This window comes from Dama dama, chromosome 32 (genome assembly GCF_033118175.1).
Source record: "Dama dama isolate Ldn47 chromosome 32, ASM3311817v1, whole genome shotgun sequence".
In the NCBI taxonomy this organism is placed as follows: Eukaryota; Metazoa; Chordata; class Mammalia; order Artiodactyla; family Cervidae; genus Dama; species Dama dama.
The window spans coordinates 21,421,608-21,446,925 of NC_083712.1; the positions used below are offsets into that span (position 1 = coordinate 21,421,608).

At 39.9% G+C, this 25,318-nt stretch overlaps 1 protein-coding gene across 8 annotated transcripts in view; it reads left to right on the plus strand.

Annotated features, from left to right (window-relative positions):
- PRIMPOL (primase and DNA directed polymerase) overlaps window positions 1-25,318 on the plus strand; it is a 48,108-nt gene that overhangs the window by 1,084 nt on the left and 21,706 nt on the right. For 5 of the 8 annotated variants that reach the window (XR_009691635.1, XM_061134752.1, XM_061134749.1 and 2 more), the window contains exons 2-6: window positions 4,851-5,089; window positions 6,333-6,430; window positions 7,623-7,752; window positions 16,675-16,822; window positions 23,106-23,393. Coding sequence is in view for 7 of the 8 variants with exons in the window: in XM_061134752.1 (XP_060990735.1) it covers window positions 4,910-5,089; window positions 6,333-6,430; window positions 7,623-7,752; window positions 16,675-16,822; window positions 23,106-23,393 (844 nt within the window). In the remaining variant the exon portion in view is untranslated. Of the gene's footprint in view, window positions 1-4,850; window positions 5,090-6,332; window positions 6,431-7,622; window positions 7,753-9,628; window positions 9,837-16,674; window positions 16,823-23,105; window positions 23,394-25,318 lie in introns of those variants that run through there. The other 3 variants (XM_061134753.1, XM_061134754.1, XM_061134755.1) reach the window with 3 other exon arrangements.

Below are 25,318 nucleotides of genomic sequence, written 5' to 3' on the forward strand. Positions count from 1 at the left end.
TTGAGTTACAGTGATAATTCGTTTCAAGTGTACAACAAGAGTGATTCAGTTACGCGTATATTTATTCTTTTCCAGATTTTTTTTTCTCATGTAAGTTGTCACAGAGTATTGAATAGAGTTCCCTATGCTTCTCAGTAGGTCTTTGTTGGTCATCCGTCATCTATATAGTAATGTGTATGTGTGTTAATCCCAAGCTCCTGATTTATTCCTCCCATTCCCGTCACATTTCCCCTTTGTAACCATAAGCTTGTTTGCAATATCTGTTTTCTAAATAAGTTCATTTGTATCATATTTTTAAAAACTTAGATTCCACATATGAGTGATATGGTAGGATATTTGTCTTTGTTTGTATGACTTCATTTAGTTTGATAATCTCTAGATCCATCCCTGTTGCTGTAAATGGCATTATTTCATTCTTTTTTATGGCTGAATGATATTTCATTGTATATGTATACCGCATGTCTTTATCCATTCCTCTGTTGATGGACATTTAGGTTACTTCCATGTCTTTGCTACTGAAAATGGTTTTAAGGGTGATTCAGTTCAGTTGCTCAGTCGTGTCCGACTCTTTGCCACCCCATGAACCACAGCACGCCAGGCCTCCGTGTCCATCACCAACTCCCGGAATTTACTCAGGCTCATGTCCATTGAGTCGGTGATGCCATCCAGCCATCTCATCCTCTGTCATCCCCTTCTCCTCCTGCTGTCAATCTTTCCCAGCATCAGGGTCTTTTCAAATGAGTCAGCTCTTCGAATCAGGTGGCCAAAGTATTGGAGTAAGGGTGATTAGTCTGGCAGAATTAGGCTGTTTGGTTGGGAAATCCTGTGAGCAGGGTAGAAAGGTGAAAAGAATCAGAAAAAAGCAGTGTACCACGGAATGTTTTCTTCTTTTACAGGAGACTTTTGGGAAATTTAAATTTGAGTTACTTTGTTCAAGCATAGGCAAAGTGATTGAATTGGGGGGGGGGGGGAGGAAAAACTCAGTATATTTAATTACGTAAAGAGTGTATTCACCTGGGAAATAAACTGAATTACTGTAAATGAAGTTTTAGTCACACACTTTATTATGAATACTTTAGCAGTGGGAGAATTAGTATAAATGTATTACAAGAGGCCCTGAAAGGAATGATATTAAGAAAACATTGCCAAATACTAGAACATTACTAAATATTAGAACTGCAACATACATGTCAGAAAACACAAAATACTGTTGAAACTATTCTCAGAACAGAGGGAGAAGTTGGAGTTGGGGAATAAAAATTGACTTGTGATTAGACAAAAAGGAAGCTAGGAGAACTGGGCTGGAGAGGACCTTGGGAGGCAGGCTTCAGTGTGAGTGTGTGTGTGTGTGTGTGTCTGTGTGTGCGTGCTCAGTCAAGTCTGACTCTTTGAGGTCACATGGGCTAGCCCACCAGGCTCCTCTGTCCATGGATTTTCCAGGCAAGAATACTGGAATGCGTTGTCATGCCCTTATCCAGTGTATCTTTCCAGCCCAGAGATCCAACCCTCATCTCCTGCAATGCAGGCAGATTCTTTACCACTAGCATGGAAGCCAGTAATCATGAAGCATGTACCGACTGTCCAGCTGCCCCAGGGACCGGGTGGTAAAGTGTCAGTAGATGAGCAAGTCTAGCCATAAACCTAGGGAAACCAAGGCTGCTTAGGTTGGCTTTCTGGGTCATCTCTGCACCCCCGTTCTCACTGCCTTCTCTCACTAGAGTTACTCTAAAACACTCAGCCAGCCTTTTTTCTAGCCTGACCACCTTTAGTTATAAAATCGGTATAAAAAATGGTTAAACAATCTTTCCTGTGCAAATCTAGGAAATAAAAGCGCTCTTAAGCCTGCTATTTTAAAATGCAACAAATATTTTTCTCTGGGGCTTGGGAATTGTTACAAAAATAGTTATGGTCTCTGTGTGAAAAGGGGTTTTCTTGTTTAACTATATACATAGAATAATAATAGCTTCCCCACCAGGAGTTGAAAGCACTTCTAACGTGGTGATATATTCTCCCAGGATGTAGGGATAAGGAATATGACAGCCCAAAGCCAGAATGCTAGATGCTTTCCTGTTCACTTCCTCCGCTTTTGTCGTTCACCCCTGCTGCTTGAATAGTCTAAGCTCCAGCTGTCTTTCGACCCAGCTGTTAAAATTTTAAAACCGTGCAAAGAACATAACGTATTTTGAACTTCTCTCTCTCTCTCGCTTTTTTTTCTGTTGACATGCATGGTTTCCTCAGTCTAGTAAGTGTTAAATTGGTTTTATATTGTGACTGTGACTTTTATATATACTTCTGTGGTCACACTAATATTTTTACAAAACCAGAAAAAATTTTTCCTGATACTGTAAGCGTGAACATCCACATGGTTATTTCTAGCCAGTTATTTGTTTTATATTAGTCAGTTCACATCTGATTGGATTCTGTAGTTTATTTTCTTCATTAAGTAATTGGTGGACTTTATTAAAGGTTAGTTTCATAAAGTCAGGGCTTCCCTGGTGGCTCAGAGGTTAAAGCATCTGCCTCCAGTGCAGGCAACCTGGGTTCGATCCCTGGGTCGGGAAGATCCCCTGGAGAAGGAAATGGCAACTCACTCCAGTATTCTTGCCTGGAGAATCCCATGGACGGAGGAGCTTGGTAGGCTACAGTCCATGGGGTCGTAAAGAGTCAGACACGGCTGAGCCACTTCACTTCACTTCACTTCATAAAGTCAGTTCTCATCTAGGAGACTAGTTGTCTCCTAACTGTCTAAATGGAGGAGACTTTTATCCATGTGTGAAGCAGATTAAATTAATACTCAGAATCTATCTAGCAATAAGGAGCAGTAGCACTTACATTGAAAACACAGTTGTATTAAAAATTGCCCCATCTCTTCAGTGAAATTGTATTCTTTTCCTAGGCATATCTGTTATAAAATTTATGTTGATAGAATTTTATTTCTGTTTCTTGGTTTATAATTTTCATGTGGATTGAATCTAACTCTGACAGAATGAAATTTCTTAGTCTGTTATGAGTCAAATTTGAAATCTATGGATAATATGCCTTTTTTTCCCCCTGACAGTGTCATAATATTCCTACCCTCTCTTAATCTTCTAGGGTGATTCTGTTTTTCCTTCCAGAAAATATGTCATTTGCTCATGAATTTATGTCATTGTAAAGTTTTCTGCTAGCATTCAAGAGTATGTTTATCAACATAAAGTTCTAGATATGCGTTGCTAAAGGAACATGGGGATTTTGCCTTCAAATGCTTTAATATATTAAGAGAAACTAATATGTCTGTTTTCTGCATACATAAATTACAACATAGTTGAAACTAGTGAAGAAGGAAACTACTAGTTATTTCTATTTCTTTGTAAAAACTAGGCCAAAGCTTGCTGGCTTTAAAAACAATTTTTTGGGCAGTTCTTTGGATCTTTCACCTGAACTCGCTCAGGCTTACTCGAGCATTGAGTTCAGGTGATGATTTAAGATGGCTAAACTCCCATTTCTGATAGTGGTACTGGCCAACAGCTGGGGTACCTTGGTACCAGGGAAAAACTCTGTGAGGCTTGAGCTATAGCTTGAGGTTCTCAGAGCAGGACTCTAGGCTCGCCAAATCCCATGCATAAGCACTTACTAAATCTCTACTTGCTTCACATTTGTCGGTGTGACCTTGGCCAAAATCAGTCACGTGGCCAAGGCCAGCGTCTATATGGGCGTGGTCTTAGATAGCAGCTCTTGATAGGAGGGATGCCAGAGAATGTGTCCCTGTTTTTTCTCTACGCTGGCAGCGTTTCCCCTCTTCTAAAATCCTGTCCTTTTTCCTTTGTGAGTAAACCATAATCCATCCCAAATTGGGAAAGTATTGCCTGACCCCCTTACCTTGGTATGGCTAACATGGAAGCCTTGAATTCAAACAAAAACATATGTCATTAATAAATGGGTTACAATGCAATCATTTCAATTTACTAATCACAAAAATAGAGTTATTAAATTAACAGAGATGAAGATTGATTTGGGGCTTCCCTGGTGGCTCAGATGCTAAAGAATCTGCCTGCAATGCAGGAGACCGGGGTTCGAGCCCTGGGTCAGGAATATCCCCTGGAGAAGGAGCCTACCAACCTCAGTATTCTTGCCTGGAGAATTCCATGAACAGAGGAGCCTGGTGGGTTAAAGTCCATGGGGTCTTTTTAAAAATCATGCTTATGATTACCATACATCCCAAACCAAAACTAACCAATATTGTAATTTCTCATTCATACACTGGGTTATCCTCCCAGCTATAGGTGTTTGAGGAGAAAAGCAGTGGGCACAAAAGGAAAAGGGAGCTAAGAATTGTACAGTGGTGCCTTAGAAATGAATTCTGCACTAGGAAATAATAGCACAGGAATGCCACTCACCATCTGGGCCAGGTAGAGATAGCACTTGATGTAACAAAATGGTTATAGTAAAAACCATACTGATGCGAAACAAACAAACACATATTTACATGATGTATTGTAATTTGCAAAACATTTTCATGTTGTATGTGTCCTCAAGATAACTACCTAAAGATCATGTTGCTTCCCCTTTTTGCAGCTGATTACAATTTAGAGAACTTCAGGTCTCCTGCATTGCAGGCGGATTCTTTACCATCTGAGCCAGCAGGGAAGCTGGCGAACTTCATTTACGGTTCAAAACTGTAGCGCTGTCAGATGAAAGAGCCAGGATCTAAAGATTTCTGATACCCACTCCTGTCCTTGTTTTACATTAAAACTTCATGTAAAACACGCTGTGGAAGCAGACAGAGAAATAAGCAGAAATGAGTTTTGAAGTTTTACAAGACAAAATATATTCTAAACGTGGAAATTGACGTCCTTGTTTGTTTGTTTTAGTTGTAATTGATAGAAGTCGTACATGGGACAGGATTTAGTCTTCCCACACTCCTGATCCAATGAAGAGAAAATGGGAAGCAACGCTGAAGCAGATTGAAGAACGAGCGTCCCAATATGAGAGGAGACCCTTGACCTCAGCGTACAGACCGAGGTTGTCCAAGCCGGAAGAACCACCTTCCATTTGGAAACTGTTTCATCGGCAGACTCAGGCTTTTAATTTTGTTAAAAGCTGTAAAGAGGTAATTTTACTCATCTTTTTCTTTAGGGCTACTATAACTTAAGATTTCCAAAAAGACTCTGTTGTCTGTCTTCATTTCAGGCCACATATTTTACCAGAAGAATTTAATTGCAGTCTTTTTATACTATTTAGGAAAAATATCCCTATGAGTGATTAACCATTTACTTTATATTAATAATGAAAAAGGGTGACATATCCGGTGCCAAATAGTTTAAAAAATTTGCAATGACATAGAAATGAAGCTATGCTTAGAGGAAAAAATGACTATTCGTGGACTGAAAAATAATAGTATGAGTTTAAGAGTAAAACTAAATACTACCCACAGAAATATTAGCAAGGAGAGCGAGTGGTGTGTGGGGTTTTAAGGATAAAATTAGGGATCAGAGATTTGAATTTGAACAACGGCAAATGAAAATGTCTCAAATGTCATAGCTTAGCATTGATAAGCCCTAGAACTTAAATCATCCTACCAAAGCACCCATGTTTTTTTCTTTCTTCTGTCCCCGTTGTGTTTTGGAGTAGTAGAGTGGATTTTTCATAATTTCCAACACATTAGGAGAGTGGGAGGAAGAAATGCTTGCTACATGCTGGTCTTACAAAGGGAATGGTACTCAGAAATAAACAAGCAGCTGTGTATTGCACATCGTTTGTTTGTTTGTTGGGCCCTGTTGGGAATATAAAGAAGTATAATGAAAAGATGAATGTATCCAGCATAAATGAAATATATTGTGATTCCACTCATTAATGATGTATAAAAATATGCTAAAAGTTTTTAAGGAGGAGGACCTTCTTTAAGCATTTTAAAACTTTTCCTTAAGCTTTTGAGATTAACATATAAATATGTTTTTTAAGTGGTTCCCATATGTTTTTGTATGTTCTAGGGAATTTATTAATTTTAGCCCCAATTATAATAGTGTTCAGGTAGTTTTAAAAATTACATAAATTAGTAAGTAAAATTACAATAGGAAGTCAAATGATTACAAAATATTTATTTTTTTTCTTTTTAGTCTGGATGTTCTGTTTGCGCCTTAAACATGTATTACCTGAGTGACTAAATATAAGTAAAAACAAATAATTAGATTTTGACTGGCATTGATTTAGTGATTCATTTTCTTGTTTTTAATAATACAAATGTTCCAGTTTTTGAAAATTTGAATGGTAAAATTCTATATGAACATTTAATAGCTATAGTTGATTTTGAATTTGCATTTTTACTAACATTTGATATTTTTGATTTTATAAAGGAAGTTCATGTGTTTGCTTTGGAATGCAGAGTGGGTGATGGACAGCGTATTTACCTCGTAACAACCTATGCTCAACTTTGGTTTTACTATAAATCCCGGTAAGTAGCTTTTAAAAGAGAGCACGTTGAAGTTACATTTCCTTCATCTGGAAATGCTTGTGAAGTTAAATCAGGCTGCCTGGGCTCTCATAGTTCTCAATCACCAGTTAATTACCCCTTTACTATTGGAATTAATTCTGAAGTTTCCTTGTGATAAGGAACACTGAATCTCACCAGGTGCTAGGAGAGAGAATTTGTGTGTGTGTGGAAATTCCTGCACTACGTGATGACACAACTCCCCCATCACTTTTTTTGTTCAAATTAGTATAAATGTTTTATTTGCATACGATGTCACCAAGTAGTTTATCAATCAATTCAGCATCTGTTCTTAATAACCCATATTAAAGGCATACATCTTTTTTCAAATTACTCAAATGACACCTTTATTTTTAGTTAATTTTCATTTATGGATGCCTTTCAATTTTCTATCACCTTGACAGAGCCATGATTTCTGTCAGTTTTTTCCATTTCTGGCATCTGTTGTAGAGATCTTTGCAAATAGATAAATCTGTATATATGTCTTCCCTTGGCTGACTTCACACCTTTTTCTCCCCTGAGCATTCTTAACATTTAAGGCCAGAGGCAGGGCCAGACTCTGAGAGGAGAGTGGGCCCGTTATTTTTATTGCTTCTTCTGTTTTACCTTTCCCTTCTTAAAGTCATACCCCTCTTGGTACCAGTGAGAATGAAATTGCAAATGTGAGCATTGAAAGCGCCTTGAAGCCAGATGATTCAGAATGTGTGTAAGCAGTTTTTAAAATATTCTTAATGAAAATATGAAAGTTAAAAATTTTCATTAAAAATTCATGGACTCCCAAGTATATGTGATTCCAGGATCCCAGTTTGAGAAAGTTCTGTTCTCAAACAAAATATGCTTCATGGTAATATCAAAAGCAAATGTAAAAGTGATGTCTGATATCAAAATCATCTGTGAATAAATAACAGTATGAAGTTAAACTGTATTTTTGTTAAGTAATGTTACAGAATGTGATTATTATATCTTGTTTGATGGAGACTCTTGATACTGTGATCCATAAACTTGGGGTTAGCAGTTCATTTTATCTTGTCTTCACTATGTCATAGTTATATGTCATTAAATCACAGTTAATATGCTATCTTGAGATACAAGAGCAGCTTCTATGCTTTAAAAAGAATGAGATATAAGCCTAACCATCTTGAATTATTCAATTCAGAAGAAATCTCTTACACTGCTATGAAGTCATTCCTGAAAATGCTGTGTGCAAGCTTTATTTTGATTTGGAATTTAACAAACTTGCCAATCCAGGAGCTGATGGGAAAAAGATGGTTGCATTACTCATAGAGGTAAATTTCAGACTCAGGTTTTTCTTCGTATATCTACTTGTATATCTTTTCCTCATTCAGTCGTTAAAAGAATTAAACGAATCCAGACCATGTAACATATAGGTTCAATGTTTCTCCTCCTTTTTCTTGTTACTCGTACTTTTGACTTTCATTTCTTAATGGCACTCCTCAAAGTAAACTTCTGAAATGGAGGAAGTTTCAGTTTATGTCTGTATGTTTCATAATATTACTGTATCCAATTAAAAAAAACTGAGAGAAGTGGCAGTTTGGGAATTTTCTGTTTCTTTCTTTCTTTTTTTTTTTTTTTAATTTTCTGTTTCTTATATATTCTTTTACATTACAGTTGATTCTGAGTATTAAGTGAAGTAATTTTTACAGTAAAAATTGAGTTCTGAAATGAACTTCAAGAAAATTCAGATGAAAATAGTATGAGAATTTTTGAGCTGACAGAAATTTTGGAAACTCTTCTTACATCATCATAAATGAGGAAGCCAAAGGCTAGAGAGACTTAATTCCAGTTCCAGGTCCAACAACTAGTTACTGGCAAAACCTGGTCTCAGTTCAGTTCAGTTCAGTCGCTCAGTCGTGTCCGACTCTGCGACCCCATGAATCGCAGCACGCCAGGCCTCCCTGTCCATCACCAACTCCCAGAGTTTACTCAAACCCATGTCTATCAAGTTGGTGATGCCATCCAACCATCTCATCCTCTGTCATCCCCTTCTTCTCCTGCCCCCAATCCCTCCCAGCATCAGGGTCTTTTCAAATGAGTCAACTCTTCGCATGAGGTGGCCAAAGTACTGGAGTTTGAGCTTCAACATCAGTCCTTCCAATGAACACCCAGGACTGATCTCCTTTAGGATGGACTGGTTGGATCTCCTTGCAGTCCAAGGGACTCTCAAGAGTCTCCTCCAACACCACAGTTCAAAAGCACCAATTTTTCGGCGCTCAGCTTTCTTCACAGTCCAACTCTCATATCCATACATGACCACTGGAAAAACCATAGCCTTGACCAGATGGACCTTTGTTGGCAAAGTAATGTCTCTGCTTTTTAATATGCTATCTAGGTTGGTCATAACTTTGCTTCCAAGGAGTAAGTGTCTTTTAATTTCATGGCTGCAATCACCATCTGCAGTGATTTTGGAGCCCCAAAAATAAAGTCTGACACTGTTTCCACTGTCTCCCCATCTATTTCCCATGAAATGATGGGACTGGATGCCATGATCTTAGTTTTCTGAATATTCAGCTTTAAGCCAGCTTTTTCACTGTCCTTTCACTTTCATCAAGAGGCTTTTCAGTTCTTCTTCGCTTTCTGCCATAAGGGTGGTGTCATCTGCATATCTGAGGTTATTGATATTTCTCTGGAAATCTTGATTCCAACTTCTGCTTCTTCCAGCCCAGCGTTTCTCATGATGTAGTCTGCATATAGGTTAAATAAGCAGGGTGACAATATACAGCCTTGATGGACTCCTTTTCTTATTTGGAACCAGTCTGTTCTTCCATGTCCAGTTCTAACTGTTGCTTCCTGACCTGCATACAGGTTTCTCAAGAGGCAGGTCAGGTGGTCTGGTGTTCTCATCTCTTTCAGAATTTTCCACAATTTATTGTGATCCACACAGTCAAAGGCTCTGACATAGTCAATAAAGCAGAAATAGATGTTTTTCTGGAACTCTCTTGCTTTCTCAATGATCCAGCAGATGTTGGCAATTTAATCTCTGGTTCCTCTGCCTTTTCTAAAATAAGCTTGAACATCTGGAATTTCATGGTTCATGTATTGCTCAAGCCTGGCTTGGAGAATTTTGAGCATTACTTTACCTAGCGTGTGAGATGAGTGCAATTGTGCGGTAGTTTGAGATTTCTTTGGGATTGCCTTTCTTAGGGATTGGAATGAAAACGGACCTTTTCCAGTCCTGTGGCCACTGCTGAGTTTTCCAAATTTGCTGGCATATTGAGTGCAGCACTTTCACAGCATCATCTTTTAGGATTTGAAATAGCTCAGATGGAATTCCATCACCTCCACTAGCTTTGTTCATAGTGATGCTTCCAAAGGCCCACTTGACTTCACATTCCAGGATGTCTGCCTCTAGGTGAGTGATCACACCATTGTGATTATCTGGGTTGTGAAGATCTTTTTTGTACAGTTCTTCTGTGTATTCTTGCCACCTCTTCTTAATATCTTCTGCTTCTGTTAGGTCCATACCATTTCTGTCCTTTATCGAGCCCATCTTTATGTGAAATGTTCCCTTGGTATCTCTAATTTTCTTGAAGAGATCTCTAGTCTTTCCCATTCTGTTGTTTTCCTCTATTTCTTTGCATTGATCACTGAGGAAGGCTTTCTTATCTCTCCTTGCTATTCTTTGGAACTCTGCGTTCAAATGGGAATATCTTTCCTTTTCTCCTTTGCTTTCACTTCTCTTCACAGCTATTTGTAAGGCCTCCTCAGACGACCATTTTGCCTTTTTGCATTTCTTTTCCATGGGGATGGTCTTGATCCCTGTCTCCTGTACAATGTCATGAACCTCCGTCCATAGTTCATCAGGCACTGTATCAGATCTAGTCCCTTAAATCTATTTCTCACTTCCACTATATAGACATAAGGGATTTGATTTAGGTCGTACCTGAATGGTCTAGTGGTTTTCCCTACTTTCTTCAATTTAAGTCAATTTGGCAATAAGGAGTTCATGATGGCCATGAGAAGATACCCCTCGTCCAAGGTAAGGAGCAGTGGCTGCGCTTTGCTGGAGCAGCCGTGAAGAGATACCCCATGTACAAGGTAAGAGAAACCCAAGTAAGATGGTAGGTGTTGCGAGAGGGCATCAGAGGGCAGACACACTAAAACCATAATCACAGAAAACTAGCCAATCTGATCACACGCACCACAGCCTTGTCTAACTCAATGAAACTAAGCCATGCCGTGTGGGGCCACCCAAGACGGACAGGTCATGGTGGAGAGGTCTGACAGAATGTGGTCCACTGGAGAAGGGAATGGCAAACCACTTCAGTATTCTTGCCTTGAGAACCCCATGAACAGTATGAGAAGGCAAAATGATAGGATACTGAAAGAGGAACTCCCCAGGTTGGTAGGTGCCCAATATGCTACTGGAGATCAGTGGAGAAATAATTCCAGAAAGAAGGAAGGGTTGGAGCCAAAGCAAAAAAACCTGGTCTAGAAACATAATTATCATTTATTTTTAACAAAGAAAAAGTATAGTTCTAGTATTTATTTTTGATTTAGCAATGTCAACTAGGAAATTAGTAATAAGAGGAATGTGGGCTTGTGCAACTAAGCCCTATTAGATTCATTTATAAAATCTTTTAAGATTGTACTGGTTAAGGTGTACTATATTAACTGTTATTTGGCCTCAGAGTAGGTATTAACATTAACTATTTTTTTTGTTTTAGATGTTAACTGTAGATGACTCATAATGTTAGAAATACATCCAAATTAAAATGTTTTTGATTAAGAATATCTGCTGATTATGATCGATGTCTACATGTTTTATTATAAGTTTATTTGAAAAAGATATGAAAATGCTGTTTAAAAAAAATCATGTTAGCTTTCTCCTGGCTTTGAAGCAAAAAAAGTACACATAAGTTCCCCTAGCCCTCCCAACAAACAGCAAAAAAGTTATGTTTTTCTTAAGGTAGCTATTGGACTCTTAAAAATAAATTTAAATGTTTTATTTCATTATAGTTGTTATGTTTAATTTTTAACCTTAATTACATTTTAAATAATTGATAAACACTGACTCTCTTCTGATGTATGATACACACTTCTACTACCTAAGGAAGGATTTATTAAATGGTCTCTGGCGAACAAGGAATTAAGATACAAAAGAAATACTTCATTATATTAGAAACTAGAAACATATCCCTAAAGGAATCAATACTAGTGCAAATCCTATTTTTAATAATGATTAATAAATATTGGTATGGCAAAGATCATGTAGGTATTTAACTTTTTTTCCTTCTCATTCTTTATAATCTTACAGAAATTAGTCTTAAACCACTAATCTTTTACATTAGCAAAAGTTGGAAAAAGTAGAGATCTGAATTTAAAATTATACAGCATTTTTATATAACACATTTATCGTGTTGGTAGAAAAATTATTAGGATTATTTTACTTATATGATCTTTTAAATGATTATATTGAAATTAATTTCATTTATTGGTTACTTTGTAACAAGCTTACAATCCAATAAGTACTTTTCCTTTAGAGTCTCTGTGAGGAGGTATAAGTTAGATTAACTGTTACAATAGATTGTTAATAAGTAACTGGCTAGTCATAACTAGTGATAATATGTAATGCCCTTTGATTCAGTAACTTAACTGACAATTTCAGTAAGCAACTTCTGCCAAATGGAGTGAATTTTGGTGCTTAAAAGTGTTTTATAAAACTGTTGATAGGTAACATTGCTCAAATAATCATTTATTTTTAACGTCTGGATTTTACAATTTAAATGTTGAAATAAAAACTTTTAAAGTTGAGTTATAGTTAAGTTACAATATTATGTTAGTTTCAGGTGTACAATGTAGTGATTTACAAAACTTTTATAGATTATAAATTTTATTTAAAATTTAACTTGGAAAAGAGAAGGGAATTATGAGTATTTTTATTACCTCAGAATTGTTAGTTTTATTCTGTAGAGCTCGACTTTATTAATTTATCTAAATCCTTTCAGCATGTACTGTTGTCAGTGTGGCTCGGCATTGAGAATACAATGGTTAGCCCAAAGAGGCGTGATTTCTGTTTTCGTAGAGTTCATTGTGTAATGGAGGATAATAAGTTAGGATAGATGTACTGTCATAATAAAGACCTAAAACTAAAATGGCATAAACGAGATAGAAAGTTATTTCCCTCTCATGTAACTCCTGGATGTGACTCCATTGTATTAGAGATGAGGCTTGTTGCTTTGCTGTTCCCAAGATGCCTTTATTTACGTTGTCCAAGAGGGCTCACCACCCCTATGTCTGCATTTTAGTCCATAGAACAGGGGAAAGGGTGAGCATGCCCCTCAGCTTTCAGATTGTAATGTAGAAGCGGAATATTTTCCTTCGGCTCACATCCTGTTGGCCAGAACTTGGTCATGTGGCCCCCACGTTACTGCAGGGGAGTCTGGGAAACTTGGTCCTTTTTCTGGATGATATTGTATCTATCCATAATCAGGGTTCTGTGACTACAGAAGCAGAAGAGAACGGATAGTGAGAAATATTCTCTGTAATATAGAGGAAACTTATCAAAAATTTCACACAAATTAACATAAAATAGCAGCTGCGTAAGTGCTACAACTCGAGGTAGAGTATATGGGGGAATCTGATGTAGATAAGGAAATTGAGGCGGCCTTCTCAAAAAATTTACTGAAGGAGAGTAGGATCAGAGAGCCTGGTGGGAGATGGCATGCTGTAATAATAGCAAAATAACATTAATAAACACAGTTTATTGCTTAACTATTAGGTATCTCGGGCTTCCCTCAGAGCTCACTTGGTAAAGAATCTGCCTGCAGTGCAGGTGACCTGGGTTCCATCCCTGGGTCGGGAAGATCCCCTGGAGAAGGAAATGGCAACCCACTCCAGCATTGCCTGGAGAATCCCATGGACGGAAGAGCCTGGTGACCACAGGGTCGCAAAAGTCAGACACGACTTAGCAACTAAGCCACCACCACCGTTAGGTGTCTCATCCCAAGATAACCCTGCATGGTGGTTCTTAGTATGTCCGTTTTGCAGAAGAGAAGACAGGCTTCATGAGCGACTCATCCTATGACCGCACAGCCACGCTTTTACGCAGTTATATGTACCAAGCGCTGGGCCAACCCTTTACTCTCATTCTTCTCTTTGCTTCTTACAACAGCCCGAAAAGTTGGGTTCTGTCATTATCCCATTTTGCAGCTGAGGAATGTTAGGTTTGGACTTGACTAAAGTGACAGATCTGTTAAGTGGCAAAGCTAGAACTCAAACAGGTCTTTCTGATTTCTTATTTATTTATTTATTGAAGGATAATTGCTTTACAGAATTTTGTTGTTTTCTGTCAAACCTCAACATGAATCAGCCACAGGTATCCATATATCCCCTCCCTTTTGAACCTCCCTCCCATCTCCCTCCCCACCCCACCCCTCTAGGTTGATACAGAACCCCTGTTTGAGTTTCCTGAGCCATAGAGCAAATTCCCATTGGCTATCTATTTTACACATGGTAATGTCAGTTTCCATGTTACTCTTTCCATACATCTCACCCTCTCCTCCCCTCTCCCCATGTCCATAAGTCTATTCTCTATGTCTGTTTCTCCATTGCTGCCCTGTAAATAAATTCTTCAGTACCATTTTTCTAGATTCTGTATGTGTGCATTAGAATATGATATTTATCTTTCTCTTTCTGACTTACTTCACTCTGTAGAATAGGTTCTAGGTTCATCCACCTCATTAGAACTGACTCAAAGGCATTCCTACTATGGCTGAGTAATATTCCATTGTGTATATGTACCACCACTTCTTTATCCATTCATCTGTCAGTGGACATCTACGTTGCTTCCATGTCCTAGCTATTATAAATAGTGCTTTAATGAACCATGGGATACATGTGTCTCTTTCAGTTTTGGTTTTCCTCAGGGTATAAGCCTAGGAGTGGGATTGCTGGGTCATATGGTGGTTTTATTCCTAGTTTTTTAAGGAATCTCCCTACCGTCTTTCATAGTGTATGTATTAATTTCCATTCCCACCAATAGTGCAAGACCTTTCCCTTTTCTCCACACCCTCTCCAGCATTTATTGTTTGTAGACTCTTTGATGAGGGCCATTCTGACTGGTGTGAGGCAATATCTCGTAGTTTCGAGTTGCATTTCTCTAATAATGAGCGATGTTGAGCATCTTTTCATGTGTTTGTCAGTCATCTGTATGTCTTCTTTTTTTTTTTTTTTTTTTGGGTATGTCTTTTTTTTGACAAATGTCTGTTTAGGTCTTTCCCCTACTTTTTGATTGGGTTGTTCGTCTTTCTGGCATTGAGTTATATGAGCTGCTTATGTATTTTGGAAATTAATCCTTTGTCAGTTGTTTCATTTGCTATTATTTTCTCCCATTCTGAGGGTTGTCTTTTCACTTTGCATATAGTTTCCTATGCTGTGCAAAAGCTTTTCAGTTTAATCAGGTCCCATTTGTTTACTTCTGTTTTTATTTCCATTTACTCTAAGAGGTGGGTCATAGAGGATCTTGCTTTGCTTTATGTCATCAAGTGTTCTGCCTATGTTTTCCTCTAAGAGTTTTTATAGTTTCTGGTCTTATATTTAAGTCTTTAATAGAGTTTATCTTTGTGTATGGTGTTACGAAGTGTTCTAATTTCATTCTTTTACATGTAGTTGTCCAGTTTCCCCAACACCATTTATTGAAGAGGCTGTCTTCGCCCCATTGTATTTTTTTGCCTCCTTTGTCAAAAATAAGGTAAAAAATAAGATACCCATAGGTGCATGGGTTTATTTCTGGGCTTTCTATCTTGTTCTGTTGGTCTGTATTTCTGTTTTTGTGCCAGTGCCATATTGTCTTGATGACTGTAGCTTTGTAGTATAATCTGAACTCAGGAAGGTTGATTCTTCCAACTCCATTCTTCTTTCTCAAGACTGCTTTGGCTATTAGGGGTCTTTTGTGTTTCCGTATGAATAGTGAAATTTTTTGTTCTAGATCTGTGAAAAATGTCATTGGTAATTTGATAGGGATCACATTGAATCTGTAGACTGTGTTTGGTAATATAGTCATTTTCACAATATTGATTCTTCCTACCCAGGAACATGGAATATCTCTCCATCTGTTAATGTCATCTTTGATTTCTTTCATTAGTGTTTTATAATTTTCTGTGTACAGTTCTTTTGTCTCCTTAGGTAAGTTTATTCCTATTTAATTCTTTTTGTTGCAATGGTGAACAACCATTGCAAGCTTCCTATAGGGTGAGATTTGTGCTGAGTTTGTTTGTTTTTCCTCTGATGGGCAAGGCTGAGTGAGGCGGTAATCCTGTCTGCTGATGATTGGGTTTGTATTTTTGTTTTGTTTGTTGTTTAGATGAGATGTCCCGCACAGGGTGGTACTGGGGGTTGGGTTTTGTATTCGAGGGGCTTCCTTTGTGCGGTCTCACTGTTTGATACTCCCTAGGGTTAGTGCTCTGGTAATCTAGGGTCTTGGAGTCAGTGCTCCCACTCCAAAGGCTCAGGGCTTGATCTCTGCCTCAGGAGGATCCCCCGCTGCCCTCTGCTCCCGTGGCCAGGGTGGGGGCTCCCGCAGTCCTTCCCCCTGCTGACCTGTTCTCCACGGCTCTTTGGCCGTGTCTTCGGGACCGCTCCTGGGCTCTGGGCCTCGCCTCCCTCACCTCATTCCCGGGGTCGCTGGGCTTCCTTCCGAGCATCACATGGAAACGCTATGTGTTCAGCTCATTTGCTGTTTCCTGTTTCCTGACATTGTTTCTGGTCTTTCTGATTGCTAGTCGTGTCCTCCTGACCCCATGCTTACTTTCCTGTGACGCATAACTGTCTTTATCATCATTATGATAAAGGCCCCGGAGGCCTTATTCTTGAAGTAGGTTTGGGCTCGGTGTACACGAGGAACTTTCTGAAAACTAAAATTATAAACAACAGAATTAGTGACTTTTTAACTCATAGATAATATTTAAAGAGCTGCTTAAAAATATTTTTATTGTGAGTTTAGAGATTAACATATAAGGTAAATTATTTGAATCTTGAGAGGCCTTTAATCCTGAGAGCCTATGAATTTTTTAACATAAATGTGTAGTAATTTAAATATACATATTTCAATAAAGTAATTCAACAAATTGTTATGTAATCTGATATCAAAATAGGTTAGACTTATTTGTACTAAGATTTGAATTTTACTTATGAAAAAATTTTAAAACAAATTAAAAATAATGTTTAATTAATTTTCCTTGCATTCTCAGCATGTTTGTAAAGCACTTCAAGAGTTTTATAGGGTTAACTGTTCAGCTGAAGATGTTCTCAACTTGGATTCTAGCACTGAGGAAAAATTTAGCCGCCATTTAATATTTCAGCTCCGTGATGTGGCATTTAAAGATAATATTCATGTTGGTAAGTGAGCTGTTTTTTTTTTTAAGTTGCAGTTATATTGAAAGCTTATATTTTCCTTTCTTCTTAAAGTTTTGTATTTGTCACATTTAATGGTCATAAATCATGAATTTTCATGTTTTCAGGATTTGCCTCTAGTTCTAGACTGACTTCTGTGCCCGACACAGTTTAGATGCATTCGTGTACTCAGGATGTCCTTGGCAGTGATGCCTCTTGCTTTGGATACTGGGATGGTCATGCATGCCATGGGCCTGGTTTCTATTCAAAGAAGAGTCATTTCAGAAGTTTTCTGGGTAATGCAGGAGAGACCCAGTTCAGGTCTTACCTGTGATGCCTCAGAGTGGGATTTCTGACCTTTGCTTTAGCGTTTTAGCATTGCTTTATCCTTTAATACATGAGGATTGGGCTTGAGTTCCAGGCCACACTCATGAAGCCTTGTTTGTTGTTCCAGGTCAGATGGTAGGGTGGGGAGAAGTCTAGATGTGTAACCCTGAAAATATAACCAGAGGATTAATTCCAGGACTAGACATTTAGGGGGGTACAGGCCCAGATATAAGTGAAATCATTGCAAAGGAGAACAAATAGGCAGAAAGGAAACACTGAAAACCAAGGTCTGAATAAAGGTCAAACTCCTGAGTGTATGTCTTAGCAGAGGTAGGGCAAGCAGGTGATTGACTGAAGTTCAGGTAACAGGTAAGCCATTCAGAACAAGTATCTGACAATTTCAAGGGTACCATGGGCAAAGGTGTGAACATAGCCGTTAATGGACTGGCATAAAGTCAAGGTCTAATTGCTAGAGTAGCGTAACACGAGGTCAAGTGGCCTAGTGTGCTGTGTACCAAGGACTCATTATCTTCCCATTTTCTGTTTGCTTAGTTGGATATTTTTTCTCTCTTTAATCCCTAGTTGTTGTTCAGTTGATCAGTCATGTCTGATTCTTTGAGATCATATGGACTCCAGCACACCAGGCTTCCCTGTCCCCCACTATCTCCTGGAGTTTGCTCAAACTCATATTCATTGAGCCAATGCGGCCATCCAACCATCTCATCTGCTGTTGCCCCCTTCTCTGCTGCCTTCAATCTTTCCCAGCATCAGGGTCTTTTCCAATGAGTTAGCTCTTCACATCAGGTGGCCGGAACATTGGAGCTTTAGCATCAGTCCTTCCGGTGAATATTCAGGGTTGATTTCCTTTATGACAGACTAGTTTGATCTTGTTGTCCAAAGAACTCTTAAGAGTCTTTTCCAGCACCACAGTTTGAAAGCATCAGTTCTTTGGCACTCAGCCTTCTTTATGGTCCAACTCTCACATCTGTATATGACTACTGGAAAAACCATAGCTTTGACTGTATGGACCTTTGTCACCAAAGTGATGTCTTCTGCTTTTTAATACACTGTCTAGATGTGTCAGAGCTTTTCTTCCAAGGTGTCGGAGCTTTTGTTCCAAGGAGCAAGTGTCTCTTAATTTCATGGCTGCAGTCACCGTCTGCAGTGATTTTGGAGCCCAAGAAAATAAAGTCTGTCACTGTTTCCACTTTTTCCTCTTCTGTTTGCCATGAAGTGATGGGACTGGATGCCATGATTTTAGTTTTCTTAATGCTGAGTTTTAAGCCAGCTTTTTCACTCTCCTCTTTCACTTTCATCAAGAGGCTCTTTAGTTCCTCTTTGCTTTCTGCCATTAGAGTGGTGTCATCTGCATATCTGAGGTTATTGATATTTCTCCTGGCAACCATGATTCCAGCTTGAGCTTCATCCAGTTCAGCATTTTGCGTAACATACTTTGCATGTAGGTTAAATAAGCAGGGTGACGGTATACAGCCTTGATATACTCCTTTTCCGGTTTTGAACCAGTTCATTGTTCCATGCCTGGTTCTAACTGTTGCTTCTTTTCCTGCATACAGGTTTCTCAGGAGGCAGGTAAGGTGGTCTGGCATTGCCATCTCTTTAAGAGTTTCCCACAGTCTGCTGTGATCCACATAGTCAAAGGCTTTGGCACAGTCTGAAGCAGAAATAGATATTTTGCGGGAATTCTCTTGCTTTTTTGATAATCCAGTGGATGTTGGCAGTTTGTTCTCTGGTTCCTCTGCCTTTTCTAAATCCAGCTTGATCATCTGGAAGTTCTCCGTTCACATACTGTTGAAGCCTAGTTTGAAGGATTTAGAGCATTACCTTGCATGTGACGAGTGCAATTGTGCAGTAGTTTGAACATTCTTTGACATTGCGCTTCTTTGGGATTGGAATGAAAACCGACCTTTTCAAGTCCTGTGACCACTGCTGAATTTTCCACAATTGCTGGCATATTGAGTGAAGCACTTTCACAGCATTATATTTTAGGATTTGAAGTATCTCAGCTGAAATTCCATCACCCCCACTAGCTTTGTTCCTAGTGATGCTTCCTAAGGCCCACTTGACTTTACATTCCAGGATGTCTGGCTCTAGGTGAGTGATCACACCATCGTGGTTATCTGGGTCATGAAGACCTTTTTGTACAGTTCTTCTGTGTATTCTTGCCACCTCTTCTTAGTCTCTTCTGCTTCTGTCAGGTCCATACTATTTCTGTCCTTTATTGTGCCCATCTTTGCATGAAATATTCCCTTAGTATCCCTGATTTTCTTTAAGAGATCTCTAGTCTTTCTCATTGTATTGTTTTCATCTTTTATCACTGAGGAAGGCTTTCTTATCTCTCCTTGCTGTTCTTTGGAACTCTGCATTCAGATGGGTATATCTTTCATTTTCTCCTTTGCCTTTCACTTCTCTTCTTTTCTCAGCTATTTGTAAGGCCTCCTCAGATAATCATTTTGCCTTTTTGCATTTCTTTTTCTTTGGGATGGTTTTGGTCACCACCTCTTGGGCAGTGTTACGTACCTCCTTCCATAGTTCTTCAGGCACTCTGTCTGTCCGATCTAATCCCTTGAATCTATTTGTCACTTCCATTGTACAATCATAAGGGATTTGATTTAGGTCATACCTGAATGGTCTAATGGTTTTTTTCTACTTTCTTCAATTTAAGTCTGAATTTGGCAATAAGGAGTTCATGATCTGAGCCACAATCAGCTCCCAGTCTTGTTTTTTCTGACTATATAGAGCTTCTCTATCTTTGGCTGCAAAGAATATAATCAGTCTGATTTTGGTGTTGACCATCTGGTGATGTCCATGTGTAGAGTCTTCTCTTGTGTTGTTGGAAGAGGGTGTTTGCTCTGACCAGTGCGTTCTCTTAGTAGAACTCTATTAGCCTTTGCCCTGCTTCAGTTTGTACTCTAGATTCAATACTTATTAATATCCAAGCTTTCATCCCTTGGATATTAGTAATTATCCAATCTGTCCTTGTCCTTCTTTTCATTCTGTCTGTAACCTTCATGATCATCCGGTATCGTGGCTTCAGTTCCCATCTGTGTGTTGATGACTCTCAAATCTTTATCTGCTGCCAAGATTGGTCTCACATTAGACATGCCCACACACACTTCAAACTCAGCATGTCTTTAACCACACTCCTCGTCTTTTCCTCCAGACTTGCTCCTTCTGTGACACGTGTATCTGGGCGGTGTGAGCGCCCACCCGGTTACCTCGGTAGAAATGCTGCCACTCACTCTAGTCAGATAGCGAGAGTGATCTGATGATACCACCTGTGTGCCTCGGACTGTTCCAGGATCGTTCCTTGCCTTCTGGGAGAAGTGCAGAGGTCCTAGTTCACGCAATGAGGCCCACGGGGTGCTGGCCTCGCCTCTGACGCTTGGCGGCTCTTGCTCCTTCCTTCAGTCGGCTTCCCCCAGGCCACATTTTCCCTGGTCCTTTGCACTTTTTGTCGCCGCTCTCTGGCCAGTTCGCTTGGTCTGCTGAGATTCACTGTAGGTCTTGTCATCTGAGATGCCGGGTCTGTTCTCTCTCAAACCCGAAGACTTTGGTTTGTGTGTCGTCTGGGTTGCAGAGCGCACGCAGTACCTGTTAGGTCAGAGCATCCACCGCCTTTCAGGGCAGTTTCTTGTTTTTGTTTTGTTTTCTCTGTTCTAGTTAATGTTTCTTTAGGGAGTGGATTGATTCTTATTCACTCATGTATTTCCAGATCTTATCAGGTAATAATGGCTTTGTCCTTAACATTAATAAGATAACAATCGCAGCGGCAGTCATAAATAGAAGCAGTGATTTAACATTTGCTGAATGAATGGCTGCATGTTAGGTGGGCTGTAGTCAGGATGTGGAGATGGAGCCCTCAGCAGGATATTTCTTTGGTTCCTATTTACTCCCCACAGTCTGCTCTGTGATTCCTAGCCCCAAAGCTAAAGATTGAGATTTGTTGCTGGGGAAGAAGGGGAGAAGGGAACTTGGACAGGTAATTAGCAGTCTCTGCTACAGCAATTTTCTCAAGACAGCTGACGAGCAAGCTGGGCTTGAAATCGGATTCCATCATGCCGACTAAAATAAGAAAGGCTTTACTGTCAGAGCAACATAAGCAAACGTACAGAGACACGAGTCTGTGACTCACGTGGGGAGCAGTGGGGTCTAGAGTGGCGAGAGTGGGGGACAGCCCCTGGTGATTGAGTGGGGTGCCATGGGGGGCTCTGATCCCCAGCATCGTGAGCGGTCAGAACCAGAGGTGCCGCGACTGTGAAATAACCCAGTTCTCCCCTGTGGTTCCTCTCTTTCGCTGTGTCTCGGTGACGTTGCTGTTCCTGTTGTCAGCCTTTCAGAAAGAGGAATCAGGCTAGGTGTACGCGCACAGACCGTGAGCAGGATGCCCAGATTTGCTCTGCTTGAAGCCCACTGCTGCCAGCCTGCCACGGAACCTGACACTCTCTGACTGATACGTTCTTCTGGGTCATTCCCAGCCGGCGGTCACTGTGTGAATGATGAGGGGAGGGAGATGCGCCTGGGAAGGGCAGCAGAGGGCAGAGCTGTTTCTGGTGTCGGCGTTAAGGTGGCCCCACCGCGGTCCCAGCCTGGCCCCGTTGGCTCCCTGCCGCAGGTCAGAGGCCGCCCGACCTGCTCAGCACGACCTTCACAGCCAGTCTGCAGCCACGCCTTCCGAGTGTCAAGTGACACCCAGGAAAATTGACTTTATCACTTTATTGCTTTACTGTCCTTTGATATATCACGATTATAGCTGGTTCAGTAACCACGCGTTCTTTGTGTCAAGTAGGTGTAATTTTTTGTACATTTCCAGGAAAATTGACTTTATCAATTTTTTGCTTTATTGCCCTCTGATATATCATGATTTTTTTTTTTAACTCAGTATCTGTTTCCCTCATCCCAGAGATAATCTTGTCTGATATGATTGCAAACATCAAATGGTTTTGCTTTCATTTGGATGCTTAGTGTTATACAAGATAGTGAATTTGTTCCTTTGATTAAGGAAGTAATTGAGTCTAATTTGGAGGAAGAATTTTGAACTTAGAGCATGTGTATCTTGTAATTTTAGAGTTCAAGCTGTCTGGTAAATAAGTAACAAACCCAGACTGTACTAGCTTTAAAGATTGAAATTTAGTTTTTCATATAGTAGTGCATCTGTCCACTGTTGTTACAGCCTAACCAAATTATTTACTTGATTTTTGCGGTATAAACAATACATGAAAGTTTAAAGAGGCTCTGGACTGTCATATCATCTTTTCTAGGTACAGATATCACTACTGATACTTAGAGCTCTTAGAATAAACCTTGACATACAGTAAATGTATTTACTTGCTTTAGTTCTGGATTTTAGTTATTGGGCCACAGCCCAGCTCATGGGCACATAGAAGGGAGGAAGATCATGAACCTTAAACTGATGGCTGTGAATGTCAGGGTTCTTGGGGATGTCAGGGCAGGTAAAGGAGAGAGAATCAAGTTCTGAGAAATTTGCTGACATCCTGACTTCAGGAGACTATGGCAGAGCTTGGTAGAACCCTGTTCACATATATAAGCCTTGCTTTATTTTATTTTATTAATAAATAAAATTCTTTAGTCATTGATTTGAATGTAAACTCAATTCAGTTTGTATTCATCCAAGTGCGTTTTTGGTGACAGAGCATTAGACCCAGGCCCACACTAGCAACAGTGACAAATCTCATGTTAACCTTCCCTTCTGAGGTTTGATCATAAGTTACACAAGCTCCCTTGTGAAAGGGAAGTTAATGATTACACAAGAGGAAGGGCACGTAGGAGAGGTGTGTTACAATTTGTAATAACTACTCAGCCTTAAAACCAGAAATCAAAAATTGAAGCCCTACTGCGTAAAATTGCCACATGTGGCTCTGGGCCTAGATCTTGTTACGGTTTGCACAAAAGAATTTGATTAACCTTTTTATTTTTCCTTTAGGTAATTTTGTGCGAAAAATCTTGCAGCCTGCTTTTCACTTAATTGCCAGTGAAGATGATGATATGACCCCAGAGACGACGGGCTGTGAATTTACCCGTTTTTCTGAAACACCAAGTGAACAAGGAACTTGCTTTAGTGAAATGTCCACAGATCACGATGTAGGGGAGGGCTGGACATCGAATTCAGAGAAACTGGGGAGGCTGGGGTCGGCTCAGCAAAGCAGCCCTGATCTTTCGTTTTTAATAGTGAAGAATGACATGGGAGAAAAGCGTCTTTTCGTGGACCTAGGTAGGTGGAACTGATCGCTTTCTGTTCCTGGAGCTGCGTGCTCCTGTGAGGTACCACGCCGTGCCCGCTTGTCACTCGCCTAGGATGCTCACCCCAGCACTGCCCCTCGGTGAGAGCGGGGTCACGAGCAGAGTGGGATCTGTGAGCCCAGGTGCTGGAAATCTCGGAGGTTTCTGGGCTGAGATCTCAGAGAGGGCCTGGGGGGCCCACAGACAGGCTGGCCGGGGCTCTGGAGGAGGGTGGTTGTGGCCGGTTCCTGCTCTGAAGTGCTCACAGGGTCCACGACAGGGCACAGTTGGCTCAGCAGTCTCCAGCACCGCTGACAGGCTTAATTAGATGAAATAACCTATAAACACAGATACAATGTAACAGTGACACTGGTGGGCAGAGTGAGGCTGGCCTGTTCTCACTGAAGAGCTTTGCGGGGGCTGCCTCATCAGCTTCCTGATGCCATTGCCAGGCTTCTTCAGCTGTGCTCCCTTCTGCCCTGCTGACTTCTGCTTGCTGAATCCGAGGGTGTGTGTAAGAAACACTGGCCTGAGACCTCAGCCTCGTTAGGTAGCGCGCAGGCCAGTCAGCACCCCTAATTCAGCTGAGCTCCCATTTGGCAACCTAAACCCTACTTGGTATTGAGCTCTAGCTTGTGATCTGAAAAGCTGTTAAGAGCAGCATTTTTTCGTTGATGGTTAGAGCAATTCACAGAGCTTCTGTGTCTACAGCTTGAAGAAAAGAGAGTTTAAACTATAAGCAAGGTTACCAGGCCAGCCAGGCTGAGAGTAGGGAAGTGTATGGGCTGTCTTCCCAGCACCCCTGAAGACCTAAGAGTTTGGAAGTATAATAGCCATACCTCGTTTTATTACACTTCGCAGATACTGCATTTTTTTTTTTTACAAATTAATTTTTACGAATTAACTAATATCACAGTTTTTCCAGCAGCATTTGCTTGCTTTGTGTCTTTGTTTCACGTTTGGTAATTCTTGCGATATTTCAGACTTTTTCATTGTTATTATATTTGTTTTGATGACCTATGATTACTGGTCTTTGATGTTAACTACTATGACTTGAAGGCTCAGATGATAGTTAGCATTTTTTAGTAATAATGTATTTCATAATTAAGGTATTTACATTTTTGAAGACAGTACTGTTTGTACCTTTAGTGAACTGCAATGTAATGTAAACATAACTTTAATATGCACTGGGAAATGAAAAATTTCGTGTGACTCTGTTCTGGTATCTGCTTTTATTGTGGTGGTCTGGAACTGATCCCCCTGTAGCTCTGAAGTGTGTGTGTGGTTTTCAGAGCCCAGGTCTTTCGCCTCCATGGTTAGATTTATTCTTAGATATTTTATTCTTTTTGATGCAATTGTAAATGGGATTGTTTTCGATTTCTCTTTTGACGTTTGTTATTAGTGTATAGAAACACCACAGATTTCTGAACATCAATTTTATTTTCTGCAGCTTTATTGTATTCATTTATTCTAACAGATTTTTTCTGGAGTCTTTAGAGTTTTCAGACGGTCCCCGACTTATTGATGGCTTCACTTAGGTTTTTTTCTCTACTTCCTGATTTCACGATGATGTAAAAGTGGTACATTCAGTGGTAACCATACTTTGAATTTTGAGTTTTGACCATTTCCTGGCCTGGTGATATGGGGTGTGTATCACGCTCGCTAGTACGATGCTGGGTGATGACCGTGAGCTGCGGCTCTGCAAGGACGGGAAACTGACGCACTTAGACCCGGTCTGCATCCGGACAGCACGTCTGCATTTCGCTGTCAGTATGCTAGTCAGCAAATTACCTGGGATATTCAACACTTCATTGCAAAATAGGCTTTGTGTTAGATGGCTTTACCCAGCGGTAGGCTAATGTAAGCGTTCTGAGCACGTTTAATGTAGGCTAAGCTAAGCTGGGATGTTTAGTAGGT